The sequence below is a fragment of the Heloderma suspectum genome, chromosome 7 (assembly GCF_057233095.1).
Source record: "Heloderma suspectum isolate Gila_16-S chromosome 7, 16-S_ref, whole genome shotgun sequence".
NCBI classification, from domain to species: domain Eukaryota; kingdom Metazoa; phylum Chordata; class Lepidosauria; order Squamata; family Helodermatidae; genus Heloderma; species Heloderma suspectum.
The window spans coordinates 23,170,403-23,192,755 of NC_139464.1; the positions used below are offsets into that span (position 1 = coordinate 23,170,403).

The 22,353-nt window shown below is 42.3% G+C and overlaps 1 protein-coding gene across 1 annotated transcript in view; it reads right to left on the reverse strand.

The window, feature by feature from the left end:
- The window catches only part of CECR2 (CECR2 histone acetyl-lysine reader), a 111,399-nt gene continuing 89,046 nt past the window's right edge, over window positions 1-22,353 (reverse strand). Inside the window, exons 9-19 of the mRNA XM_084811875.1 lie at window positions 14,396-14,552; window positions 12,988-13,117; window positions 12,678-12,715; window positions 12,482-12,573; window positions 12,177-12,303; window positions 11,119-11,537; window positions 8,981-9,109; window positions 7,663-8,485; window positions 3,565-4,975; window positions 2,875-2,980; window positions 1-1,189 (exon numbers count right to left, since the gene is read on the reverse strand). Of these exons, the coding sequence (XP_084668001.1) occupies window positions 1,184-1,189; window positions 2,875-2,980; window positions 3,565-4,975; window positions 7,663-8,485; window positions 8,981-9,109; window positions 11,119-11,537; window positions 12,177-12,303; window positions 12,482-12,573; window positions 12,678-12,715; window positions 12,988-13,117; window positions 14,396-14,552 (3,438 nt within the window). The 3' untranslated portion in view covers window positions 1-1,183. The remainder of the gene's footprint in view (window positions 1,190-2,874; window positions 2,981-3,564; window positions 4,976-7,662; window positions 8,486-8,980; window positions 9,110-11,118; window positions 11,538-12,176; window positions 12,304-12,481; window positions 12,574-12,677; window positions 12,716-12,987; window positions 13,118-14,395; window positions 14,553-22,353) is intronic.

Sequence of the window (22,353 nt, forward strand, 5' to 3'; positions counted from 1 at the left end):
CAGTTGTAAAATGGGTTATTCTAATACAAGGTGATTTCCAATTTTCCTTTTCAGCAGTCTTAGCTTACATGCTCAATGCTTGCATATAGGATCAAAGGTTATCGCTTCCCACAAAAGCATGTCTGCATCCTACTATACCAGCTGGCTGAAATTTAAAGGGAGGAGCTCTATTTCTGCATTGTTCTCATGGGGACATGAGCCAAATTACACTGAGACCAAATAGCTCAATATGCATCTCCTCTTTGCCTTATCCTAACTAATGTTATAGTATTTTCAGTAAAGACACTGTAAGAATTTCGTCTATCCCAGCACCTTATGGACTAAGGTTTTGATTCTTACTGACATACTGATGATTCCCAGTCAAAAGATTAAGAAAAGGCTGCTACAGTCCCACACAAAATGTCCAATTTCCTGGAAATTCCAGTTCCTGATTTCCTTGTTCCTATAGTGGCAGGAACTGGCAGTGCATATAATCCATGGTCAGGAGAGGGGAACACTGTGATTTCTGCTGAGTAATCCCTATGACCAGTTACCAGACAGTGTCTCAGTCTCAGTCCCAGACCACAGACAGCTGATGTTGATTAAACAAAGAAATCACAAAAAGTTCTACTATTCCTCGCATCCACCCTCTCCTGAAGGATTTCAGTGTGACATGATTGTAAACAGTTTGTGATCATCCCAGTGCTATGCCCACAACATTTGGGGCCTACCACTCCCAGCCTAATAATGTACAATACATTCACCAACAGAAAGGTATTTTTTTTTTAAAAAGGCAACAGGTTAAAAAAAAAATCTGTAAACTGGATTCCATTCCAAACACGCATATTAATACAAATATTTTCCATAGTCCCCTATCTTTCACCCTGAAAAATATACCTGAGTTTTAACAGTTTATGAAACTTTCAAGTCCCTCAAACAGAGCCCCTTTAAACCCTGAATGAAACAAAAGTCTCTAGTCAGAAACAAGTCACTAGTTTGAGACGCTTCCTCTGCATCATTGTGACAGCCCTATGGCTGGCTCAGACCCAGGACAATTCCATGTTAATAGAAAGGCACCAAGGCACTGTAATCCACCAGACCTTGGAAGCCAGATGCTGCTGGGAAAGAAGATGAGGGTAGAAAGCATTTGCCCTTTTTCAGTCATATGTGGTTCTCATCTTCTTTTAATCCTTCTGTTCTTAGACTAGCTCTAGAAAAGAATAAACAAAAAGGTGATCAATACTTGTTTCAACAGGACTTCTTTTTAAATGTGAGAGTCAAATATCAACTAAAGCTACGTTAGCCAATATGATGAATGACTAAGTGCATTCAAGACATCTGCGTTTGTCTTTTAAATAGCAACTGCAGGGGCACATGACAGCAATAGGAGCTTCACTTTTGGAGGAGGGAAATAGCAGCTTTGGAGGATGATTTTTGTTAGGACTGTAGCATGAGGGAAAGGGAAGCTGATCAGGACCACCGCTTGTGGGGAGTTTCTTTTTTTTTTTTTCCAAACTTTCCCCCCACTCTGTGGTCTTGAATAAAACTACTCCCTACTTCAAAACTGCTATCCCCATGAAAGAAAACTGCTATTGCTATCTTCATTCCCACCACTCCCTACCCCGCAGTGATTTGGGGTGCAATCCTATGCATGCTTAGACAGAAAAAAATCTTGCGCGGCTGGCTGGGGAATGCTAGGAACTCTAGGACTTCTTTCTGTCTGAACATGCATAGGATTGTGCTCTTAAAAAATAAAAACAGACACACTCAATTAATTCATACAGTTATGCTGCAGTCCTATATTCCCAAGCCCCACTGAACTGAATGGGGCTTGCTTCTGAGTAGACATGTATAGGATTGTATTGTTAATGTATCATCTACTTTGGTCCTGAGATGGTACCATATCAGGCCACCCTAACACAGCACTGATTTACAGCCTTTGAAAACAAAGACCTTGAGAAATGTTATCAGCACCAGACAGAAATTATTTCTCATCTTCCCAGATAGGGCAACCAGAGAGCCAATGACTATGAAATCAAGAGCAACAACTTGGTGTAATGGTTAAAAGTGTGAGCTGTAAACTGTAAATGCCTGAATTCAAATCTTGCCTCAGTCACCAACTTGCCAGGTAGCTACAGGCAAGCCACAAGTGCTTTCTCTCTCTCAGCCTCAGCTTCCCTCTGCATTCCACAAGCTGCAATGTGGGTATTATAATGCTGACCTGCCATACTGAGAAGGGCTTTGAACAATCCAAAATGCTATATAAATGCTATGAATTTTTAAATTATTATATTATTAATTATTCAGATGGCATGAAATTAGCCTGTATATCTTCTTGTTTACTAGCCAAAAATCTCAGCTTAAGCAAAAATGCACAGAATCTGAATGTGTCCACAGGCACAAACAAGAATGAGAAAAGAATAGTTTACCATTGGCTCTATTCCCTCTCTTCCTACATAACACATGGGAGAGGGCTTTCTCTGTAGTGGCACCCCAGTTGTGGAATACCCTCCCCTTGGAGGCCTGATTGGTGCAGACGTTGGTTTCATTTTAGCACCAAGTTAAAACATGGCTTTTCACCAAAGCCTCTGAAGGCTAACTGAATTCCCCCAAGTTGCACACTGTTTTAACTGTTTTAGATTTTCTAATTTGCATTAGCTAATTAATAAATTAATTAATTAATTAATAGTTTAATATGCTTTTAGCTGTTTAAATTATTCATTGTTTTATACTGTTTAAATTGATTTTATCTGTATGCTGCCCTGATATCTTAATTATACAGGGTGGGATACAAAAGTTTTAAATAAATAAATAAACTGCTAAAAGTCTTGCACCTTTGATACCTGATGATAAGCAAACATTGTCCCCTAAATTCTGTTCTTTATTGGCACTTACTTGATCCAGAGGCAATGCTGGTGGTTTCTGTGGTGGCAGCTCTTCCCGGGCTGGTGTTGCTGTAGGCACCTTTGGGAATGGGGCTTGTGGCTGGTGCATGTGCATTCTGGAATCACACATAATGGAGATGGAAACTTTAGCAACCATAGCCCTTTCATATGCACACAGTTTACCCAGAGACATACATTTCTGAACTGAGAAAATCATTTGGTGGAGAGGGCCAAATTTCATGTTTGGTCATTACTTATTTTTTGTACTGTTCATATCTATGTTGTGTTGAGTTATTTCTTTTGGGTTGAATACAGATGGAGGATAGGAAAGAGAAGTCTAATTCTGATAAGCAATGGAGTTAGCATTGTAAGCAACCATCAGTCTTAATTACTGAACTATTTCTTCAATCAGTATGAAATAGCTGAATAATTTCCCCTCCATAAAATCTGAGAAAACACTATTGCTGAGTTCACCATATGAAAAAAAGATCATGATTATACAGTATAGCACATAAATGATTAGAGCTGTCTCCTCTGTCCTTGAATGGTTGCATGTGAGGCTCTCTCAGAAATGATAACAGCTTGTGCTGTTCATTGTTGGTTGCAGCTCTTTGGAGTCTTATCTTTATGAAAGCAACCACCATTCACCACTTCCCCCCTTCCTCCCCCAACCTCCCTGACCCATGGAGAACAGTCTTACCCTGCTGTTCTATACATATCTGGGGACAGTCCCCCCATGCCACCTCCACATCCAGTCTGTTCCATCATTAAGGCCTGAAAGTGCCCCACATTCTCTTCTTGGCACCGGTACAGAGGTCCCTCATAAGCAAGCCCATTGGCTTGATTACTGGCTGGATGATGCGACAAGTGAGCATTCACTGGTGACCCATAAGCCCTGGGCTGGAAGTGACTGGCTGGATGTCGTGATGCATAAGGTGTCCCTGCCTGCAGCATGACACCATGTGGTGGGAAAGCAGATGGGCTAAATCCAAGCCCAGAAGAACTCATGGGTGGTGGGGGAGAACCATACAGGTACTCTCCTGCTGCAACTGATCTCTGCCTCTTGGTGGCTGCATTATGGTTGTCCAAATCAAGAAACTCTTTGGGACTCTCAGGTCTCTCTTGAGACTCATCTGTTTTCTCAGCCTCTGGTGGCAGGTCTTGCCCACTGCTCGGAACCTCTTTGGTGCTTGCCATGTCCATTCGGTTTGGGGAAGTCAGAGCAGTGCTAAGCACCTCACAGCCCTGCATGCTACTGCCCATGGTCCCTCTGTCTGAGAAAGGAGGCCTAGTCAGAGGTGACTGGGCAGGTGGATGCCCAGTGGGATTGGACTGGGGAGGGAAAGACCTCTGCCAGTCTGAATAACCCTGTGGACAAGCATAGTAAGGAGGCTGCTGGTAATGGTGATAAGAAGGGGCAGGCTGAGGCTGGTAAGGATATGGCACTCCCTGGTGGGGACGGTAACGAGGGAAAACACCATGGGGGTTATTAGGCTGAAAGCCCCGAGCAGAAAAATGTTGAGAGTGTGACACTGGAGGGGGCTTCCCTCCCATCATAGGACTGAATCCCTGCAATCCTGGATTAATGTGGTATCTTGTGGCTGAATTTGGATACTCCAAGTTGGGCATGTAGAGAGTGGCAAACTGGCCAGAGGTGCCTCCCACTGGACTGCCATCCACACCAGCAGGAGAACTGGTGCTCTGTCCAATGCAAGGCACAGTTGTTTCCAACAGATTTTTTCCCCCAGTACACCGCGGCTTCTCCATTATATTAGCAGCAACTGCTTTCCCTTCTGTTCCACTGGATGGCCCTTCACCTACAGCACCATTTTCAGGCACAGGTCCTCTCTCCGTTGCTGTTACGATGTCCCTCACACACCCCTGGGCTACCGGACTGGTATAGTTACTCTCCACTGGCCATGTGCTCTTGCTCTGTATTGCTTTTGGATCGTTTTTATTTCCAGAATCATCTCCCTCCCCTTCTTGTGTCAAGTTCTGCCTGGAGCAATCCATTTGCAAGGGGGGCTTGGAATGAGGTAGCAGCTTGGGGTACGTCCCTTCTGGGAGGCCAATACACTGGGTTTTCTGTTCCACTCCTGATGGAGGCTCTGCTGCACAAAGGGAAACAAAAACAAATCAAAGGGCTTTTTCATAGTACATCATGCAGCTCTTTGGCCACAAGAACTAGTAACACCCCAAGCAGTTAACAGTGCAACTCTAAGGCCTAATACAAACATAATATTAACCAGGTTTTCTAAGATGGGCATGTAGGAGCATGCTCATTTCAACAAGGGTTAGCAATGGTCACATGCAAAACTGAACTATGATAAAGGGGTGGGGTTAGAGCAATTTAATGGGTATGTGCATGTGTGCATGTTCCTCCAGGTGTTACCAAGTATGAATGTAACATGTATTATTGACAAGAATTTATTGTGTTTTATATTCAAATTCAAAGTGATCTTGATAGGCTGGAGCGCTGGGCAGAAAACAACAGAATGACATTTAATAGGGATAAATGCCAAGTTCTGCACCTAGGAAAAAGAAACCAAATGCACAGTTACAAAATGCGCGATACTTGGCTCAACAATACTACAAGCGAGAAGGATCTTGGAATTGTTGTCAATCACAAGCTGAATATGAGCCAACAATGTGATGTGGCTGCAAAAAAGGCCAATGCTGTTTTGGGCTGCATTCATAGACGTATAGCTTCCAAATCCCATGAAGTACTAGTTCCCCTCTACTCAGCACAGGTTAGGCCTCATCTAGAGTACTGTGTCCAGTTCTGGGCACGGCACTTTAAGAAACAAAGCCTTATGAGGAGAGACAGAAAGAACTGGGCGTGTTTAGCCTTGAGAAGAGAAGACTGAGGGGAGATACGATAGCGCTCTTCAAGTACTTGAAAGGTTGTCACGGAGAGGAAGGCTAGGATCTCTTCTCAAATCATCCCAGAGTGCAGGACACGGAATAATGGGCTCAAATTCCAGGAAGCCAGATTCCAGCTGAACATCAGGAGAAACTTTCTGACTGTTAGAGCAATATGACAATGGAACCCTTTACCTAGGGAGGTGGGCTCTCCCACACTGGAGGCATTCAAGATGAACCTGGACAGCCACTTGTCAGGGATGCTTTGACTTGGATTCTTGCATTGAGCAGGGGGTTGGACTCGATGGTCTTGTAGGCCCCTTCCAACCCTACTATTCTATGATATGAGTGTTATTCATTATAATCTGTGTGGGCTAACTGTAAGTATAGAGTGACTAGTTCTATATCTGCTATGAGGTAGCTTTAAGTGCAAACATTTGTTCTTGGAGCTAGGGTGATGGAGCTTGCTTCAGGTGGGCTGATCAGCTCTTGTAAGTGAAAAGCTGTTTTATATCATAAGGGGACTTTTGTAAGGGTGCTTCTCAAGTTAGCTGTAAGCCTGGCTGTGTTAGGGAGAGGCCCTTTTAAGGTTAGGTGCAGGAGCTATGACCAGGTCTGAAGCTTGTGTTTTAAGTCCAGCTGCATAGATGTTTTTTTAAAAAAAAATAGAGGTAATGTTAGGTAGAATGTTATAAATAATGAGATCTTAACATGGCTGAGCAGAGAGATCCTTGAAGAACGAGAAGATTATCAACCATGATTACCCAAGCTCTGCCAACCATGCCTGCTGGATAGGTAACTATAAGATCTCAGTGATTCATGTTTTGTTGGTTGAAAGAAGAAATTTAATTTTATTAAAAATCTGTTAGCTTTTTAATACTCTTTAATAGTTAACACTATTTCTGTTTAATAGTGTTAATAGTTAACACTATTTCTGTTGTGCGTCTAAAATTAGCCCAGGTGTATTGTATGTAGTAATGTGTCTTGCTTGTTTTATTCTTGCAAGGTTTTGCTGTTCTGTAATGCTGTTTGAGCAATAAATATATATTTTCTGGTACCAATTTGTATTGTCTAGCTTGAGGGGTGTTCAGGGATCACAACTCATAAATTGTAATAATACTTGAAGTCCAAAACACTCAGCTGGGATTTATAAATCTGTAACTAAGTGCTGTCTATCCATATGACTGCAGTTTTCTCTCTTAGTCAAGTGAATCACAGATACACCTGCTCAGGTAGGAGAAACAAGCTAGTCAGATGGAACAGTAATGGTTCACCCATCTCACAAGTATTAGGAGGGAGTATGCAATCCCACAGCCTGCTCCCAATCTCTAGACCCCAATTATGTTTTTATGTAGCTGGAGTGAAACTCCATCACCAATTATTCTCACAGACAGTTATAAATAGAGCAGGTAATATAACAGGAACATACTGAAGGAAATTTGCCAGATTTACTTCAAAATAAATATAGAGCTAGAAGGAGAAAGGCTGTAACATTCTGTACACATGCTCCATACATCAAAATATGGTGTTAACCATATTTGTGCACCTATTATTTGAATGGGAGAATTTTTCTGTATATTTGTGTCAAATCGGTCTGTCTCTTACTCTGCTGCTCTTAACAGTGCTCTATAAAATCTACTACTTTCTACTTGAGGCAGTCACTTCACTTTCCCAATGCCATAAGAGGGATGTGTATCACATTTATACTAAATATTAAATCAAGATTTATGTATGGCAAAGCATCAAAACAAACAAGCCCTAAAGAAACCCCATTCACCAGTGGGCATAGCAGTCTCTATGCAGGTGTTATTTATTGTAAGAGATTATTGTGAGTAAGACCGAGCAAAGTACCACAAAAAATAAATGGACCTAAATTAGTTGCTCAGCTGATGCAGTAGCCATGTTTTGCCCTAGCAAAGCAACAATATGCAATTACCTCGGTTGTTCTCCAGCTCTACTGTCTGACTGGTGTCCTGAGAGTTCCCATTCCCTGAAACTGGTTTTGGAGGCTGAATGTTCATTGATGCCACACGGGCCAGTTGTGGGAATGGTCCAGGTAAGTGTGGGGGAGGAGGCTGTCGTGGGTGATAAGGCACACCAGGTGGGCATACCCGGGAGGACAGCTGCTGCATGGCAATCATCTCTGGACTGTCCATCATGGAATCCCCACCCTGGGCTACTCTCTGCATTTGAGGAGGAGGCCCAAATAATGAGGCTGGTAGCTGCTGCTGCATTCTCTGACCAGGGCCTTTGCCTGGTTGTCGGATATATCCTGAGGGTGGAGCTCCATGAGGTAGGAAATTGGATTGCTCAGTCCACTGATTGGGTAGCAAAGGTGGTCTCAGCGCCCGAGGTTCCATCATGTGGCTCACAGCACGCGGTGGCATAGAGGGGCATGCACCCATTGGAGGTTTCTTGTCTACTCCTAGGGCCATCTGATTCGCTGCATCATGGCTTCCATTCCACACAGCAGGATGTGCACGGTTTAGGTACTTATAGGGTCTGTACATATGGCCAGGGGGAAGCTCTGAGGTCTCTGGTTGTCGCATGGGGGGCCCATTGTGCCTTGGAGAAAGGAATCCTTGCTGGAATTGTGCAGGGGAATACATACTGGCATCTGAAGGAGGGCTGCTCATCCGACCAAACTGCAGGGACCCAGGCTGAGGTCCTATTGTGGAGACATGCATTGGTCCTGCACACACCTGCTTCTCTGGAGCAGGAAGCCGATGTCCTCTCAGATCATTTAATCCAGCTGAAGGCTGAGGAAGGAAACCAAAGGAAAAGAGGCAGGTTCAATAAAAAAAATTATAGCACAGCACAAGGGAGAGTGGGGGGGGGGTCATAGCAGAGGAGGGAAGGGTTAACTCTCCCGTCCCCATGTGCTGTAACGCCCCCTCAAAAATCTCCCCACTCTGCAATTAAGCTTGGAAAAAGCCTTCCACTGAAGCTACATTTCTGCAGTGAACCCAAAACGAGTTCCTTTTTCCTGCTCTTAGTACTGCAAATCTTCCTGACCCTTAGTCTTTGTTGTCTGTTTTGCTTAACTGCATGACTACCACCACCCCGCCTCAAAACCCCTTTGTTGTCTTATTCCTTGTCCAAATACACAAAACTTTGCAGTAACAGCAACTGTAATAAAACCATGGGTAAGTAATCATTCATTTGCAAACACAGAATTTAGGTTTCCTTATCACAGACTTACATTTAACCCTTACATACGCAGGTGGAAGCTCACTTCCTACTATGTTTTTTACCTGTATGGCAAAGTGCTGGTGCTGCTGACCTGGCTCACCAGGGTGTGGTTCTGGTACTCGTGGTGATCCATATGGCTTCGCTGGATCAGCCCCATGTAGAGAGCTAAATGTTCCTGGCATTGCTGGCCTCTGAACAGGAAAACAGAAGTCACCTATGAGGTTTGGTCAGAGGTGGAGCCTCTGGAGTCACAGTCTTCAGTAATTTCAGATAAAGGAACTACCTTTAACTTCAAATGGAAACATAAAGCATAAAGGACCTATTTACTGAACCTGTCTGCCACTCTGCTCCTCCCTTTCTTTCTCATTCTCTTAAATTTCTTTATTAAAAATAGTTGTCCCCTAGCACTGCAGCAGTCAGAGGTGAACCTAGCAACATAGCAGAAGTTCTCCCACGGGCTACCTGCTATAACTGCAGGCATCTCCAAACAGAAACATGTGGAATCATCAGTGGCAAAGGCCAGTCGCCTAGTGGACAGAGTGTCAGACTAGGACCAGGGAGAACCAGGTTCAAGTCCTCACTCAGCCAGGAACCCCATTAAGTGACACTGAGCCAATCACACGCTCAGTGTAACTTATCTTACAGGGTTGGTGTGAGGAGAAAATTGGGGTGGGGGGGAGAGACAGAGACTATATATATACTACCCTGATTAAGAGTGGGATAAAAGTGTAATAAATTAAACAATCAAATAATTCTTTCTTAAAAGTTAGTCATTGTTTCACAACACGGTTTTTTGGTTATAATTAGTATAAGTTTTAAACCGGGTGATGATTATCTTCTTTATTATTCTCATTAAATTAATGCATTATAAATACTTGGCCATCGTTTGACCATTCAGTTGACCAAATCTTTTTTGACTGCTCAAATGCTTATCCCTATTCAAGACCACTAATGATCAATGCACAAGCGAAGTTGATGAACCACCCAGCAGTCATCAGAACCAAATATGCCTGTGTCTGGAAGAGCATCAGTTTCTACCTCCTGCCTAGCCTCGTTTGTTTTCCTGGAAGGTAAATCTGATAGATAAATCATGTTACCACTCCTGATTCTCAACAGATGCATCACTTCAGAAACAAAAGGTTAGTACACAACACCCTAGTCACCACATGCACAAATGCAGACAATTCTATTAAGAATGGTAATTTGTCTGCTTCCTTCCTTCTCCTCTTCTAGGATTTTAAATTAAATTTTCCCCTACTAATGTGCTGTACAGCAGATGTGATCTGAAACAGCCTTGCTTCAAAACTGGGAAATCAAACTCACATGTAAAATGTAACTATCAAGTGTATGAAGTTTTGGGATTGTTTCTCTAGAACAGTTATTAAAAAATAGAATCCTACTATGATTGCGTTACGGGTGGGTAAATTTATGAATCCTACTTTAATTTTTATTCATTCTTGGACCTCAGCTGATACCCAGTAGAGTTTGAAAAGGCTCCCCTTCCCTATGACCTTCAGTTTCCTTCCTTTTTTCTTAATGTTATTAAGGATGATCACAACTATAGCAGAGTGTTGGGTAGTGTGGACTCGAGCCAAATCAACTTTTCTTTGGGAAGACTCAGTTATGTTGCTCATGCTAAGGGGTGTGTAATTCATCACTACATTTGAGACTGGAAAGAAATTTTCTCCCCCAGTCATACTGGCCAGTGACCTAGGCAGTTATTGGGGATGGGTGCGGGAGTATGCAGTTCCCTTCCTCATTGAACTATTTGGAGCAAAATGCTTCATTGCCAAACTTTTGTAATACACTACCTCTCTGACAAAAAGTTTAATGTAGCCTGTGAACTGAGGCTAGATAAGTCATCTTCAAACCCTGATTCTATTAATTTGTATTCAGAAGGTATTTCTTTGCAGCTTAAAAGGTTAAAATACATTTACACTGAAAACAGTCCTTCCAATCCTCATACTTTCCAACTGCCCACTAAAAAAAACTGGGTTCTTTCAAGTCCAGTGTAAACTGCACCAAGGAGGAAGGAATGGGGGAAAGAAAGTGAAGAAGCCTGCATTATAAAAGACAACATTTTTTTTTAAAGGAGTGAATTAACTCTAATGCTTAATGTTACTTCCTCCCATCTGTTGGCAATTGTTCTGCCATCTCTGCCAAAGGATGTTTTTTCCTTTTGGTCCACTGGACTACTCACCATCTGCCCAGGATGGGATATACGGTTGGGCACTCCACTGTAGTGGTGTGAGCGCAAGAAGCCACGCCCATTGGAAGAAGCCACCTCTCCAGAGGGCTGAATTGAGCTGCTACTTGGATCTTCTACAGAGAAGGAGAAGGAAGACGAGGAAGAAGTGGGAACGCGATGTTTCGCCTTGTGAGGTGGAAGTTTTCCTCCGTTTTGCACATGTGGTTGCTTTTTGCCAGGTCCTTCAGAGTCTCTGGATCGTGTCCAAACATTTCCTGCAGTAGAACGTATAGTCCGACGACTTCTTTTCTCCCGCTTCCCATCCTCTCTGATCCAGAACTCATCATCTGTGTCTCCATCTTCTCCAGGAAAGTGCTTCATCATTGCCCGGTGGAAGCATCTCTCTAAGTTATAGGCCATTTTAGTGTATTCTGTGTTTAAACAAGCAAATCAAAGAAACTGAGTTTCATAGAGAGGCCTTTTGAATACTTACATTTCTCCACTGACTGGATCTACCCTTGACATCTAGGCTATTCCTTCTCTGTGCTTTACCAAGTTTGTTTTACGCAAGAAGCAAAATACAAGCAAAAGAACTGGAAAATGGGAGACTTATATTTCCTATGGATTTCAACCTATCATTTCAGTTGCATTCCTTATTTTAAATTACCCATATGGGTTCAAACTCTAATACCACAGAAGCCTCTGTGGTGTGTAAATAGATGATGTAGATACAGTGAAGGAAGTTGCACTATAACTCCAATTTACAGTGCTCTCAATGCTGTTCGTGTGCTCTAAGCTCTGTCAATATATGGACAGGGCTCTGAACAAACAAAAAGAGCTGGAGTTGCCAAGAGGAGACCATGCTCAGTCTTGTGGCTTCAGTCTAGGGTAGCTTACCCCTGAATAAACTGGGGTAGAGTACAGCCAATCTTGGAAAGTGTCTGAATGAAGAATTATGGGTTTCTCCTCTCCTTTCATTTCTGGTCCAATCCAGCTACAAGAGGCTGGAAGAGACTTGTTTTCAAACTATGTGCATCCAATAGATAGAACTCATGTTCCCAAACTCTTACCACTGTTTTCACCATTGTATTTAAGGCAGTTCCTGAACATGATCTTCATGTCACCCACAAATTCCTCCTTGGTGTAGTATTGGCCTCCATTTAGCTTCTTCTCCATGCTGGAGATATCCATGGGAGCCTGAAAAATACCATCAAAATTTGTTTCAAGCTAAATAACAGACCTTGAAAGTTACACTCCTCCTTAACAGAAGCCCTCTCACTCTCTCTGATCAATGAGGAAGATTCCACGTCATCATCTACAACCCAGTGACCTGAATGCAAAAACAATACTGCAGATAACACATCATGTTGCCTACCTTAATGATCTGGTAGTAATTTGGAGCATAGGATTCATCAACTGGCTCCAGAAATGGCCAGGAATCCTTGTGAGCTTTCACCACATCTAGAACTGGGAGCAGTAAAAAGATGGTAAACTGTTACACATAACAATGGGATGCCAATACTTCAAAAACAAACAAACTTGCAAAGCTAAGACCTGGAGTGTGGACTGACCTTTGTACATGGCAGTGAACTCATCATCCAATTCAAAGCTGTAAAGGGGAAATGCACAAATGAATATGAATCTCTTAAGCGTCATCCTTCCTCCAACTCTGGCTCTTGTATAGAATTCTTAACACTGAACATTCAACTCTAGCAGGTGTAATCCTTTCCAAGTCATGCCCTTCCCCGCCCTAATTTTCCTGCCACAAATCATTCCTCCATAACTTTCCTTCCTGCCCCCAACATCAGGGACTACCAATTGTTTTTTGTGTACATGGATTGTTTTTCTGTATTTATAGGCAATTCAGTACAGTGTACTTACAGGTCCTTGGTCTTCCTCTCATCCCTAGCAGGTGAACTGGGATCCAAATGAGAAAGCTCAGGGGGAAGCTCCTTCCCCTGGGCCAGCAGCCAGGCCCGCTCTTCTCGGAGCTTCCTTCTCTTGGCTCGTTCTGCAGATGGGGAAGAAAGTCATTACATTCCTAAGAAGTTTCCCTGCAAAATTCCCAAGGGGTTACTCAATTGCAGGTTTCAGGAGAGTATATGCACTGCTGGGTGTCACCACCAGAATACTGTCATCTTTTCAAAAGAGGCAGAGACTAGATAGACCTCGGTCTGATCTTGCATGGCTTTTCTTATGTAAAGGAACTTAGGTGGAATCTTGTGCCCTTGTAGGAAAGTTGCTACTTGCTTCTGCCTACATAATCTTACTCAGCAGAGTATGTCAGAATGATCTACTAAGCAAGCAGAGGTCAGCAGTTTACTTTGCCCACTCCTGACCAGGTAGTGGCGAGAGGATGTCTGTTGCTCTTTTGTTGGAAGGGAGAGTTCCAATTGCATGGGAAAGAACCAGACGATCAGCCTGCTCGTGTGGATGCAACAAAGCCATGTGGGATAGCACCTTGAGGAAATAGCCTCTATGCAGCTGGGTGAGCATGCAAATGGAACTCATGTGCTCCCTAAATGGGAAGCCTTGCTAGTAGATGCACCAATTGTATTATGAATCCCAACCACCCAGTTGTGAGGGAGTCATTTTGTGTGATGCTTTCTGGAGCTTGGAGAGGTTGCCAGGAATACAGAAGGGAGCTATCATTGTGAGCTAGAGTATGAGAAACAAAAATAAAGCAAGGGGATTTTAAACACACATCCCTCACTACGTCTTTATGATGGTCAGGTGGGATGTAGAGATTATCCTATGAAAGTGTCTGGAGTGATGAAGTCTGAGGTATTTTCCAAAGAGAAGCATGATATCAACTATCTAAATGACAGAGTCCATATAAAGCTATTATTCAGAGATGGGAGAAAGCAATTAAGCCCCCAAACAGAATGGCATACTGGATGTTAAGAGGCATTTGTAATGACTGCAATATGTATAAAACGAAACTACAGACCAAGAGCAACTAGTTACTTTCTTTTCCTCAACCCCAAATTTCAGAATGGATCACATGCAAGTTTCCTATCCTGAAGAAATCACAGGAATGGAAAATTCCATCTTTTAAATCCTCCTCTATACCCAATGGTTGCAAGTCCATCTCCCCACACCCAAGGCAAAGGTTTTCAAACTGTTTATTTATTTAATTTATTTATTACATTTATATCCCGCCATTTTTGCTCTTTAAGAAACCCAAGGCGGCGTACATAATCCTCCTCCTCTCCATTTTATCCTCACAACAACAACCCTGTGAGGTAAAAAACATGGGTATTCCATTTCACAAAGGTAAACCACATGCCTTCCACTGCCTTGACTTTCTCCTCCATTTCTCGTTTCCGCTCCTCCTTCAGCATTTGTTCTTGCTCCTTCTTCTGAACTGCCAAAAGGATCTGACGCTCCTCCTCCTCTTCTCGCCGTCTTTGCTTCTCTATTCTGTTGAGCACCTGTGGAGTCACCTGCAGAAAGAGACACATCTGTTTACTTATTTATTACATTTATATCCGGGCTTTCCTCCAAGGAGCAACAACTCTTGTGAGGTAGATTAGGCTGAAAGATAGTGACTTGGCCAAGGTCAATGAGTGAGCTTCATGGAAATTTGAACCCATTCCTCCTCAGTCCTAGTCTAACATTCTAGCTAATACAGCATACTGGCTCTCTATTTATGATTATATTACTTGAAGTTATAGCCTAACAAAAGAATACCATCCCAGGATGACATCTCCCTGTAATTCTTCTCTTGGTCTTATAAATGTATCTCCATATGGCAAAATCAAGATATAACCAAGAGAAAAATATTGTTTTCAGTGGCAGCATTTCCCATGTGTGTAGTTTGATTTCACTATACAAGATGACATAAATAACTAGGAAATAATTACATCAGGGGTGCACAATCTTTTCAGCCCTGAGGCCTATATCAGGAGGGCTCACTGGGGTCATACATGCGCGCGCGCGTGCGTGCACACACATACACGTGCGTGCACATACACACAGCCTATCAACCATGCTTTAAAATGCAGAATCAGTTATAACTGAAATAAGATACGCTCCTAATTGAGAATGCAGAGAGAGACTCAAGTTCTTTAAGACATAAATCTGGGATTCTCTTATGGTTATGGCTGTTTGCTTGAGATTCCTTGTTTGAAGTTGTTTTAGAATCATAGAATAGTAGGCTTGGAAGGGGCCTATAAGACCATCAAGTCCAACACCCTGCTCAGTGCAGGAATCCAAGTCAGAACATCCCTGACAGATCGCTGTCCAGCCTCATCTTGAATGCCTCCAGTGTGGGAGAGCCCACTACCTCCCTAGGTAATTGGTTCCATTGTCATATTGCTCTAACGGTCAGGAAGTTTTTCCCGATGTTCAGTCGGAATCTGGCTTCCTGTAACTTGAGCCCATTATTCCATGTCCTGCATTCTGGGATGATCGAGAAGAGATCTTGGCTTTCCTTTCTGTGACAACCTTCCAAGTACTTGAGGAGCGCTATCATATCTCCCCTCAGTCTTCTCTTCTCACGGCTAAACATGCCCAGTTCTTTCAGTCTCTCCTCATAGGGCTTTGTTTCCAATCCCTTGATCATCTTCGTTGCCCTCCTCTGAACCCTCTCCAGTTTGTCTGCATCCTTCTTAAAGTGCGGTGCCCAGAACTGGACACAGTACTCCAGATAAGGCCTAACCAGTGCTGAGTAGCAGGGAAATAGTGTCAGGAGTGCCTTGGTGGTTTCTCTCAGTAGATTCCAGTAGCCAACTCAGACACAGATGAAAGGATTTCTTTTCAAAGCTTTAATCCTTTTACAACTTAATGACCCTTTCAGATGCTAATCACCAGCGACTAAAGCAAGGAACAGCAGAGTGGCCTAAGCTTCAGGTAGGCAGTTGATCCCCGTTTGAAAGAGAGTCACTTGAAGACCCAGAACTTATGGGCTAGGGAGAGATCCTCCCTCTTTCCCTTGATTCCATGGGAGGCGGCTGTTGCTTGCGGGCCAAACGGGCGCTTACGCCTCCTTTCCGCACCCTCCATCGCTCGTCGCTCTTTGTGTCTGCGTCAAGCATCTAAGAAGCCCCCCTCCCGCACTCCCTCACTACCAGGATCATTATCTATCTCAGGAATGCTGGCAGGAGGAATCTCTGCCAGGTGCTGAGCCTGTGAGGGATGAGCTGGCTCCTCTCCCACGGATTGCTGTTCCTCCTCAGAATCCGAACTGCTCTGAGGCTCTCCGGGCTGAGTTTCCACCCTGATAAATAGTACTCCCCAGGATTTGGAAGCTATGCTTCTATTAATGCAGCCCAAAGTAGCATTTGCCTTTTTTGCAGCCACATCACATTGTTGGCTCATATTCAGCTTGTGATTGACAACAATTCCAAGATCCTTCTCGCTTGTGGTGTTGTTGAGCCAATTATCACCCATTTTGTAACTGTGCAGAACTTGGCATTTATCCCTATTAAATTTCATTCTGTTGTTTTCTGCCCAGCACTCCAGTCTATCAAGATCACTTTGAATTTTGTTTCTGTCTTCCAAAGTATTAGCTATCCCTACCAATTTTGTGTCATCTGCAGATCTGATCAGCATTCCCTGCACCTCCTCCTCCAAATCATTAATAAAAATGTTGAAGAGCACTGGGCCCAGGACTGAGCCCTGCGTTACCCCGCTCATTACCTCTCCCCAGTTTGAGAAGATCCCATTTGAGAAGATCCCATTGATAAGCACTCTTTGAGTCCGATTCTGTAGCCAACTGTGGATCCACCTGAGAGTTGTTTCATCTAGCCTACTTTTAGCTAGTTTGCTAAGCAGGATATCATGGGGCACTTTGTCGAAAGCTTTGCTGAAGTCAAGGTATATTATGTCCACATAGATAGATGTTATCTTGTGTATATTGTCTGTTCATGTGTTTTTTATGTAAATGGCTTTTAATATCTGTATACTGTATTTTTAATGTTTTTAATCTTTGTAAAACTGCCCAGAAAGCTTTGGCTATTGGACAGTATGGGAATGTTAATAATAATAATAATACCCCATATTTTAAAGAATTTTTTACTTTATTTTTTTTAATGTATAACAATATCACACACATATAAAATAATACTCCAAATATGTATACATATTACAAATGCAGCAAAAATTAAAAATTAAAAATGTAAGACGAGGAACACCATTCAACACAATTCATACAATCCTGATTGGCACTAGACCTGCAGAGCTTATTCGTAATCATATATACTAATAGCAAACTCCTTCTCTGAATGCAAATCCTTCTGCAGTTCTTGGGGGTGGGGGGACTACAGGGAACAGAATGAAGCATTCTGGAAGAGGGCATGGCTGGCTGGAACCCTGAACAGGAGCATTCCACACTGCTACAAATTGTTGCAGGTCCTACTTATATAAGTAATTACTAGTCCCCAAGCTTGAGTTACATTGCAGTGTAATCTTATGTATGTCATTAAATTCAATGGGACTTAGTCCCAGGTAAATGGGTAGACAGTTGCAGCCTTGGCTGTTGTTTGAAATACAGTCAATTTAACCAGTGTTAACTGCTCCCATATTTTTATTAAGCTATTCTACCTTTCTTGGTCTCAACTCAGAATTCAAATACCTGGCAAAAAGAATTCTAGCAACTGCTAATACACAAGTAGGTTTCTTTGTACATCTTAGACATGATTATTTAAAAATAATTAAGAACACACATTATGGGTTCGAAAGATATTTATAGCTAGGACATCTCATAAACAGTACTGATTACCATATTCCAAAACCTTAGTGCTTTCCTACAGTTCTACTACATGTGATAGAACATCTCTAATTGTTTCTCAGTGCCAACATTTGCCAACTCCTATACGTTTTTGTAGAATTTTCATGACGTTAAATGCTGCTGGGAGACCATTTTGAAACATTTTTCTCTATACCTTAAGGCTATGAAGAACTGGGATCCTTTATTGAATAAGAAAATCTATTATAAGCCCTTCTCCTGGACCCTAGAAACCATCATTACCTACAACATTATAGTATCTAATTCTGTGAATCAGACAAACCATATATTCAATGAAAAATAGAATAAATTATGAAAATATGCCTGATTTGGATACACAGTTTGTTCTGCTTGAAGACTGTATCTGAAGAAAAAAAATACATCTATATTATTCCACATTTTTGTCAAATTCATAGGAAACGGGAAATGAATACTGAAGGACTAAGGCGTAGCAGGAAGGACTGAAAGCTGTGTGAAAAACAAAAACAACCCTAGCCAATAGAAAACTGTATAGTTCTTCTAATTTGAGCTTTTTCTCATAATCTTGAAGGCTATAAACCTGCATTTCCCATTGTTTGCATTCTGGTTCTGGTCAAATCCTCAATCTTCAAAATAAGAACTGCTCTGCTTCTGTTTACAAAGTCAATTATACTATTGGTCATCACTAGATAACTGATACCTGCATCGTCTGTCAACATATCTATCTCACTTAGAGAGCTGTATAGCACAGATCCTTCCTTAATGCCAAGAGAAAACCTGCACACCCCCAATGGCTTTACTGTAAGCCCCCATGGCTACCCTGACCTCACCACTGTCACTGCATTCTGCCTTGCCTCTACTCTCCACTCCCTTCCCCACAGATCCTCATGTACAGCACTCTTTCCTCACCACTGCTAACAGCAAGGAAAGAGCAATCTATATCAGGATCACTGGGGGGGGGGGGTGCACACACGGGTCTGTGCAGCCCTTGATCCCTCATCACATGTGGCCCTCTGGGCTGAAAAGCTCATGGACTCCTGCTCTATAGTTACCTTCCCTCTATATTTAGGTTATAAATGGTCTCTCAGTCCTAGTTCTTGCTAAGGTGTGTCTGGGCTACAGCTGGGGGATCACATGTGGAATGCCTCTCTGTACAAAAATAATAATAAATCCCTGCCTGTAGAAAAATAGCATGCCAGGTAGAAGACTAGGACAGAACCCTTATATCATACATCACTTCTGGCTGCAGCTGGAGGCTCCTATGATTGAATGCTTTGTCCACATAGAAAACTAGATACATGGAAGGAGCATTCAATCATGGGAGCCTCCATCAATAGTCAGAAATGGCATTGACCGGACAGGTTTACCACCTCAGTGAAAACTTTGGCACCATGAGAATTAATAATAATCTGGAGCCTCTGCACTACCCTTCAAGGCCTTGGCCCATCATTAATCCAGAGAAAAAGCCTGTGTCTTAGATATTATTGCTTCATTTTTTTTCACCTCCTGCAAATGGGGCCAGGAGGGCACTGATAAATTGTTGGAAAGGCAGGCTAGCTTCCACTGGAGATACCCTAAGTGCCTCTCTATTTGTGTTGTTGCAGAAATGCTATTTAGTCATTCCCTTCAGTAATGCTCCCACTGAGAATTGTCTGACATCATCTCCCACGCCTGCCACCAGCAACAGCCATGCATTAAGGAACCTACCCCAGGTCCGTTTGGTCCTCCAATAGCAGAACACTTCAGTTCAACAAGGATGGAAAAAAAAATATAACAAGCCTTGGGTGGCTTCACAACATGCCAGATCCTGGGAGAAAAGTGCAAACAGAGCAGAAAACTGGATACAAACACCTGCTCCTCACATCCACACAAAGGTGTCCTTTGAGTGTAACCCTATCCACTAGAGTGAACTTGTGTATTTGAACAAGTGCTGCTTCAGTACTCAATTAATCCAAAGTAACTCATCCCAGGAGAATAATTTAAAAAGAGAATCAGAGCCATTAGCTAGCGAAGAGACCTTTTAAGTTATTTAAGCCCATTTCGTCTGACCACTCACAGGACTGTCCCCCAAGAATGTATTCAGATACAGTAGTGCCTGAATAGTTATGGTTAGGTTAAGATAAATATAATAAAAGAAAACTACTCAAAATACATAGCCTATCTTGACTGGTGCTTCTAGGGAATTATTTCCCAGGACTTTTAGATTTTTGTAAACAAGCTTTGTTTCAACCTTTTGACTGTTACGAATCTAGTGTCAACAAATAAGAAAGAATTCAAAGGGCAGCTAGGAGGGTAAAGGTGAGGCTGTCTCTTTAAATTCCACACCAAAAGAGTCCAGCACAGCAACCTGAATATGTTCTTCTGTTGCTAACCTTGGGAGCGAGCTGCACAATTTACTGAAGACATCATATGCCATCCCCCATCCTGCTAAAGGCAGATTGTTCAATAAACTTATCAGGTAATTGCTTAAGAATGTATAATGCTGCCTTCTACAGAGACAGACCATTGCTCTATCTAATCCAGATTTGTCTAACCTGACTGCCTGCAGCAATCCAGCACCTCAGGCAGAAGTCTTTCCCATCAGCTGCCACCTGACCCTTTTATCAAGGCGATCCACAGGACTGCTTACTATTTTGCCTTATCCATATCAAGTGCGTGCACAACTTGCTTTAGTCTGTAGCTTGGCTATATGGTGGGCACTGCAACTGAGAAGGTGTTTCCTTCTGTGCCATGGCCAAATGAGCTTCAGTAGGCCTGGGTATGGTAAACAAGGCCTCCCCCTAAGAACTTAAGAGACCAGGGTGGCCTATATGGGAGAAGGTGGTCTCACAGATAATGTGGTTCTGAACTGTTTAAGGACTTATAAACCAAAAGTAACACCTTGAAATGGCTTGGTAGCTAACTAATAGCTAGCTGGTAGCCACTGCAGAGTTTGGCGATTAGCTACCAAGCCATGTTCAAGCTTTCAGCACAGGGTTTTAGGGTTTCAGTCTTAGAGTTTTAAAGGTCAAAGCCAGCACTTTAAACTGAGCTCCGAAATGCACTGGAAACTACTGTAGCTGGTACAAGATTGGTGTAATACGATCTGGCCATCTAGTTCCAATGAGGATTTGAGTGGCCACATTCTGTACCATCTGAAGTTTCCAAAGGCAGACCCATATAAAGTACATTACAGTAGTCTAGTCTGGACAGAACTAGGGCATGCATAACTGAGGCCAGGTCCACTTTTCCTATATAGGGTCGCAGCTGACATACCTCTCAAAGTCAATAAAAGGCACTCCTGGCTACTGCCGCCAACTGTGCTTCCACAATTACTGTTTTGTTGTTGTTATGTACATTTATTTTTATTATTTTATTTATTTGTGAAACTTATATACCAATGAATATAATAAAATCCCTCAGGAGTCACAATAAGTATTAAAATCATATTTAAAATACAATATTAAAAACACAACATTAAAAACACTTCCAACTACAACAAAAAATTCAAGCAGTAAAATGGAGCAGCATTATTAATTTAATTACAGCTCAGGGAAAGCCTGGGTAAACAAGTGTGTTTTCAGAAGTGGTTTAAACAATGCCACATCTTCTGCCTCCCGAACCACACGAGGGAATTTTCCAAAGGGTGGGTGCCGCTGCAGAGAAGGTCCGGCATCAGGGTTCTGCATGGCGGCATTCTGTTCATTTGGAATGACCCGCAAGGCCTCCTCTGATTATCATAAAGGTCGCCTGGGTATGTATAAGGGAAGGAGGTCTGCTAGGTATTCCTCGTCCCAAGTTGTTTAGGGTTCGGTATGACAATAACATAACCTTCTATGTGGCTCGGTAGCTAATAGGCAGCCAGTGCAGTTCTTTTACACAGGTGTTGTGTGAGCATAGCTAGGTGTCCCAGTAACAGAGATGTGAAGGTTTGGAAAAAAACCCAGAAAAATTTGGACAAAGCCAGTTTTTTCCCCAAGGACCATTTTTGTTTTATTCTGAAAAATTGGAGAAATTGAACAGCGTTGGATTATGAAATATTTTCCTTTAGAATTTAAGACAAAGTGTTTATATATTGTTACCAAGCTTTTACTCCCCCCAAATGATTTCTTAAAACTATGTAATAAGAACACTTATATAGAAAGACTAGAGATGTAAAATGTCTGGAAATAATGAAGCCATGGGGGAAAATGTTTTTTAATCCCCTCTGTAAGATTCTCAGCGTAGTTATTTCTTTCATTTCATATTAAAATTATTGATCCAATGTATTTATTACTGGTAAACATTTTGGGATGCTCCAAGTCATGCTCAGTTTCCCAACATGTGAATAGAGTCACCCTATCATATATGGAAGAAAATGTACATTCTTGACAGTCTGGATTTTGTTCTACAGAGCTGCACTTGTTTTTCTCTGCCTCTAGTTCTTCCTTCTCCTGGCTTCTAGGTGATTCAGATATTTCAGGGACTACTTGCTGAAATTCCCTCATTCAGACATAAACTAGGAACCTAAAATATGTTACGTATAACTTGGTTTACTCATAAAATCAATCATCTTGGGT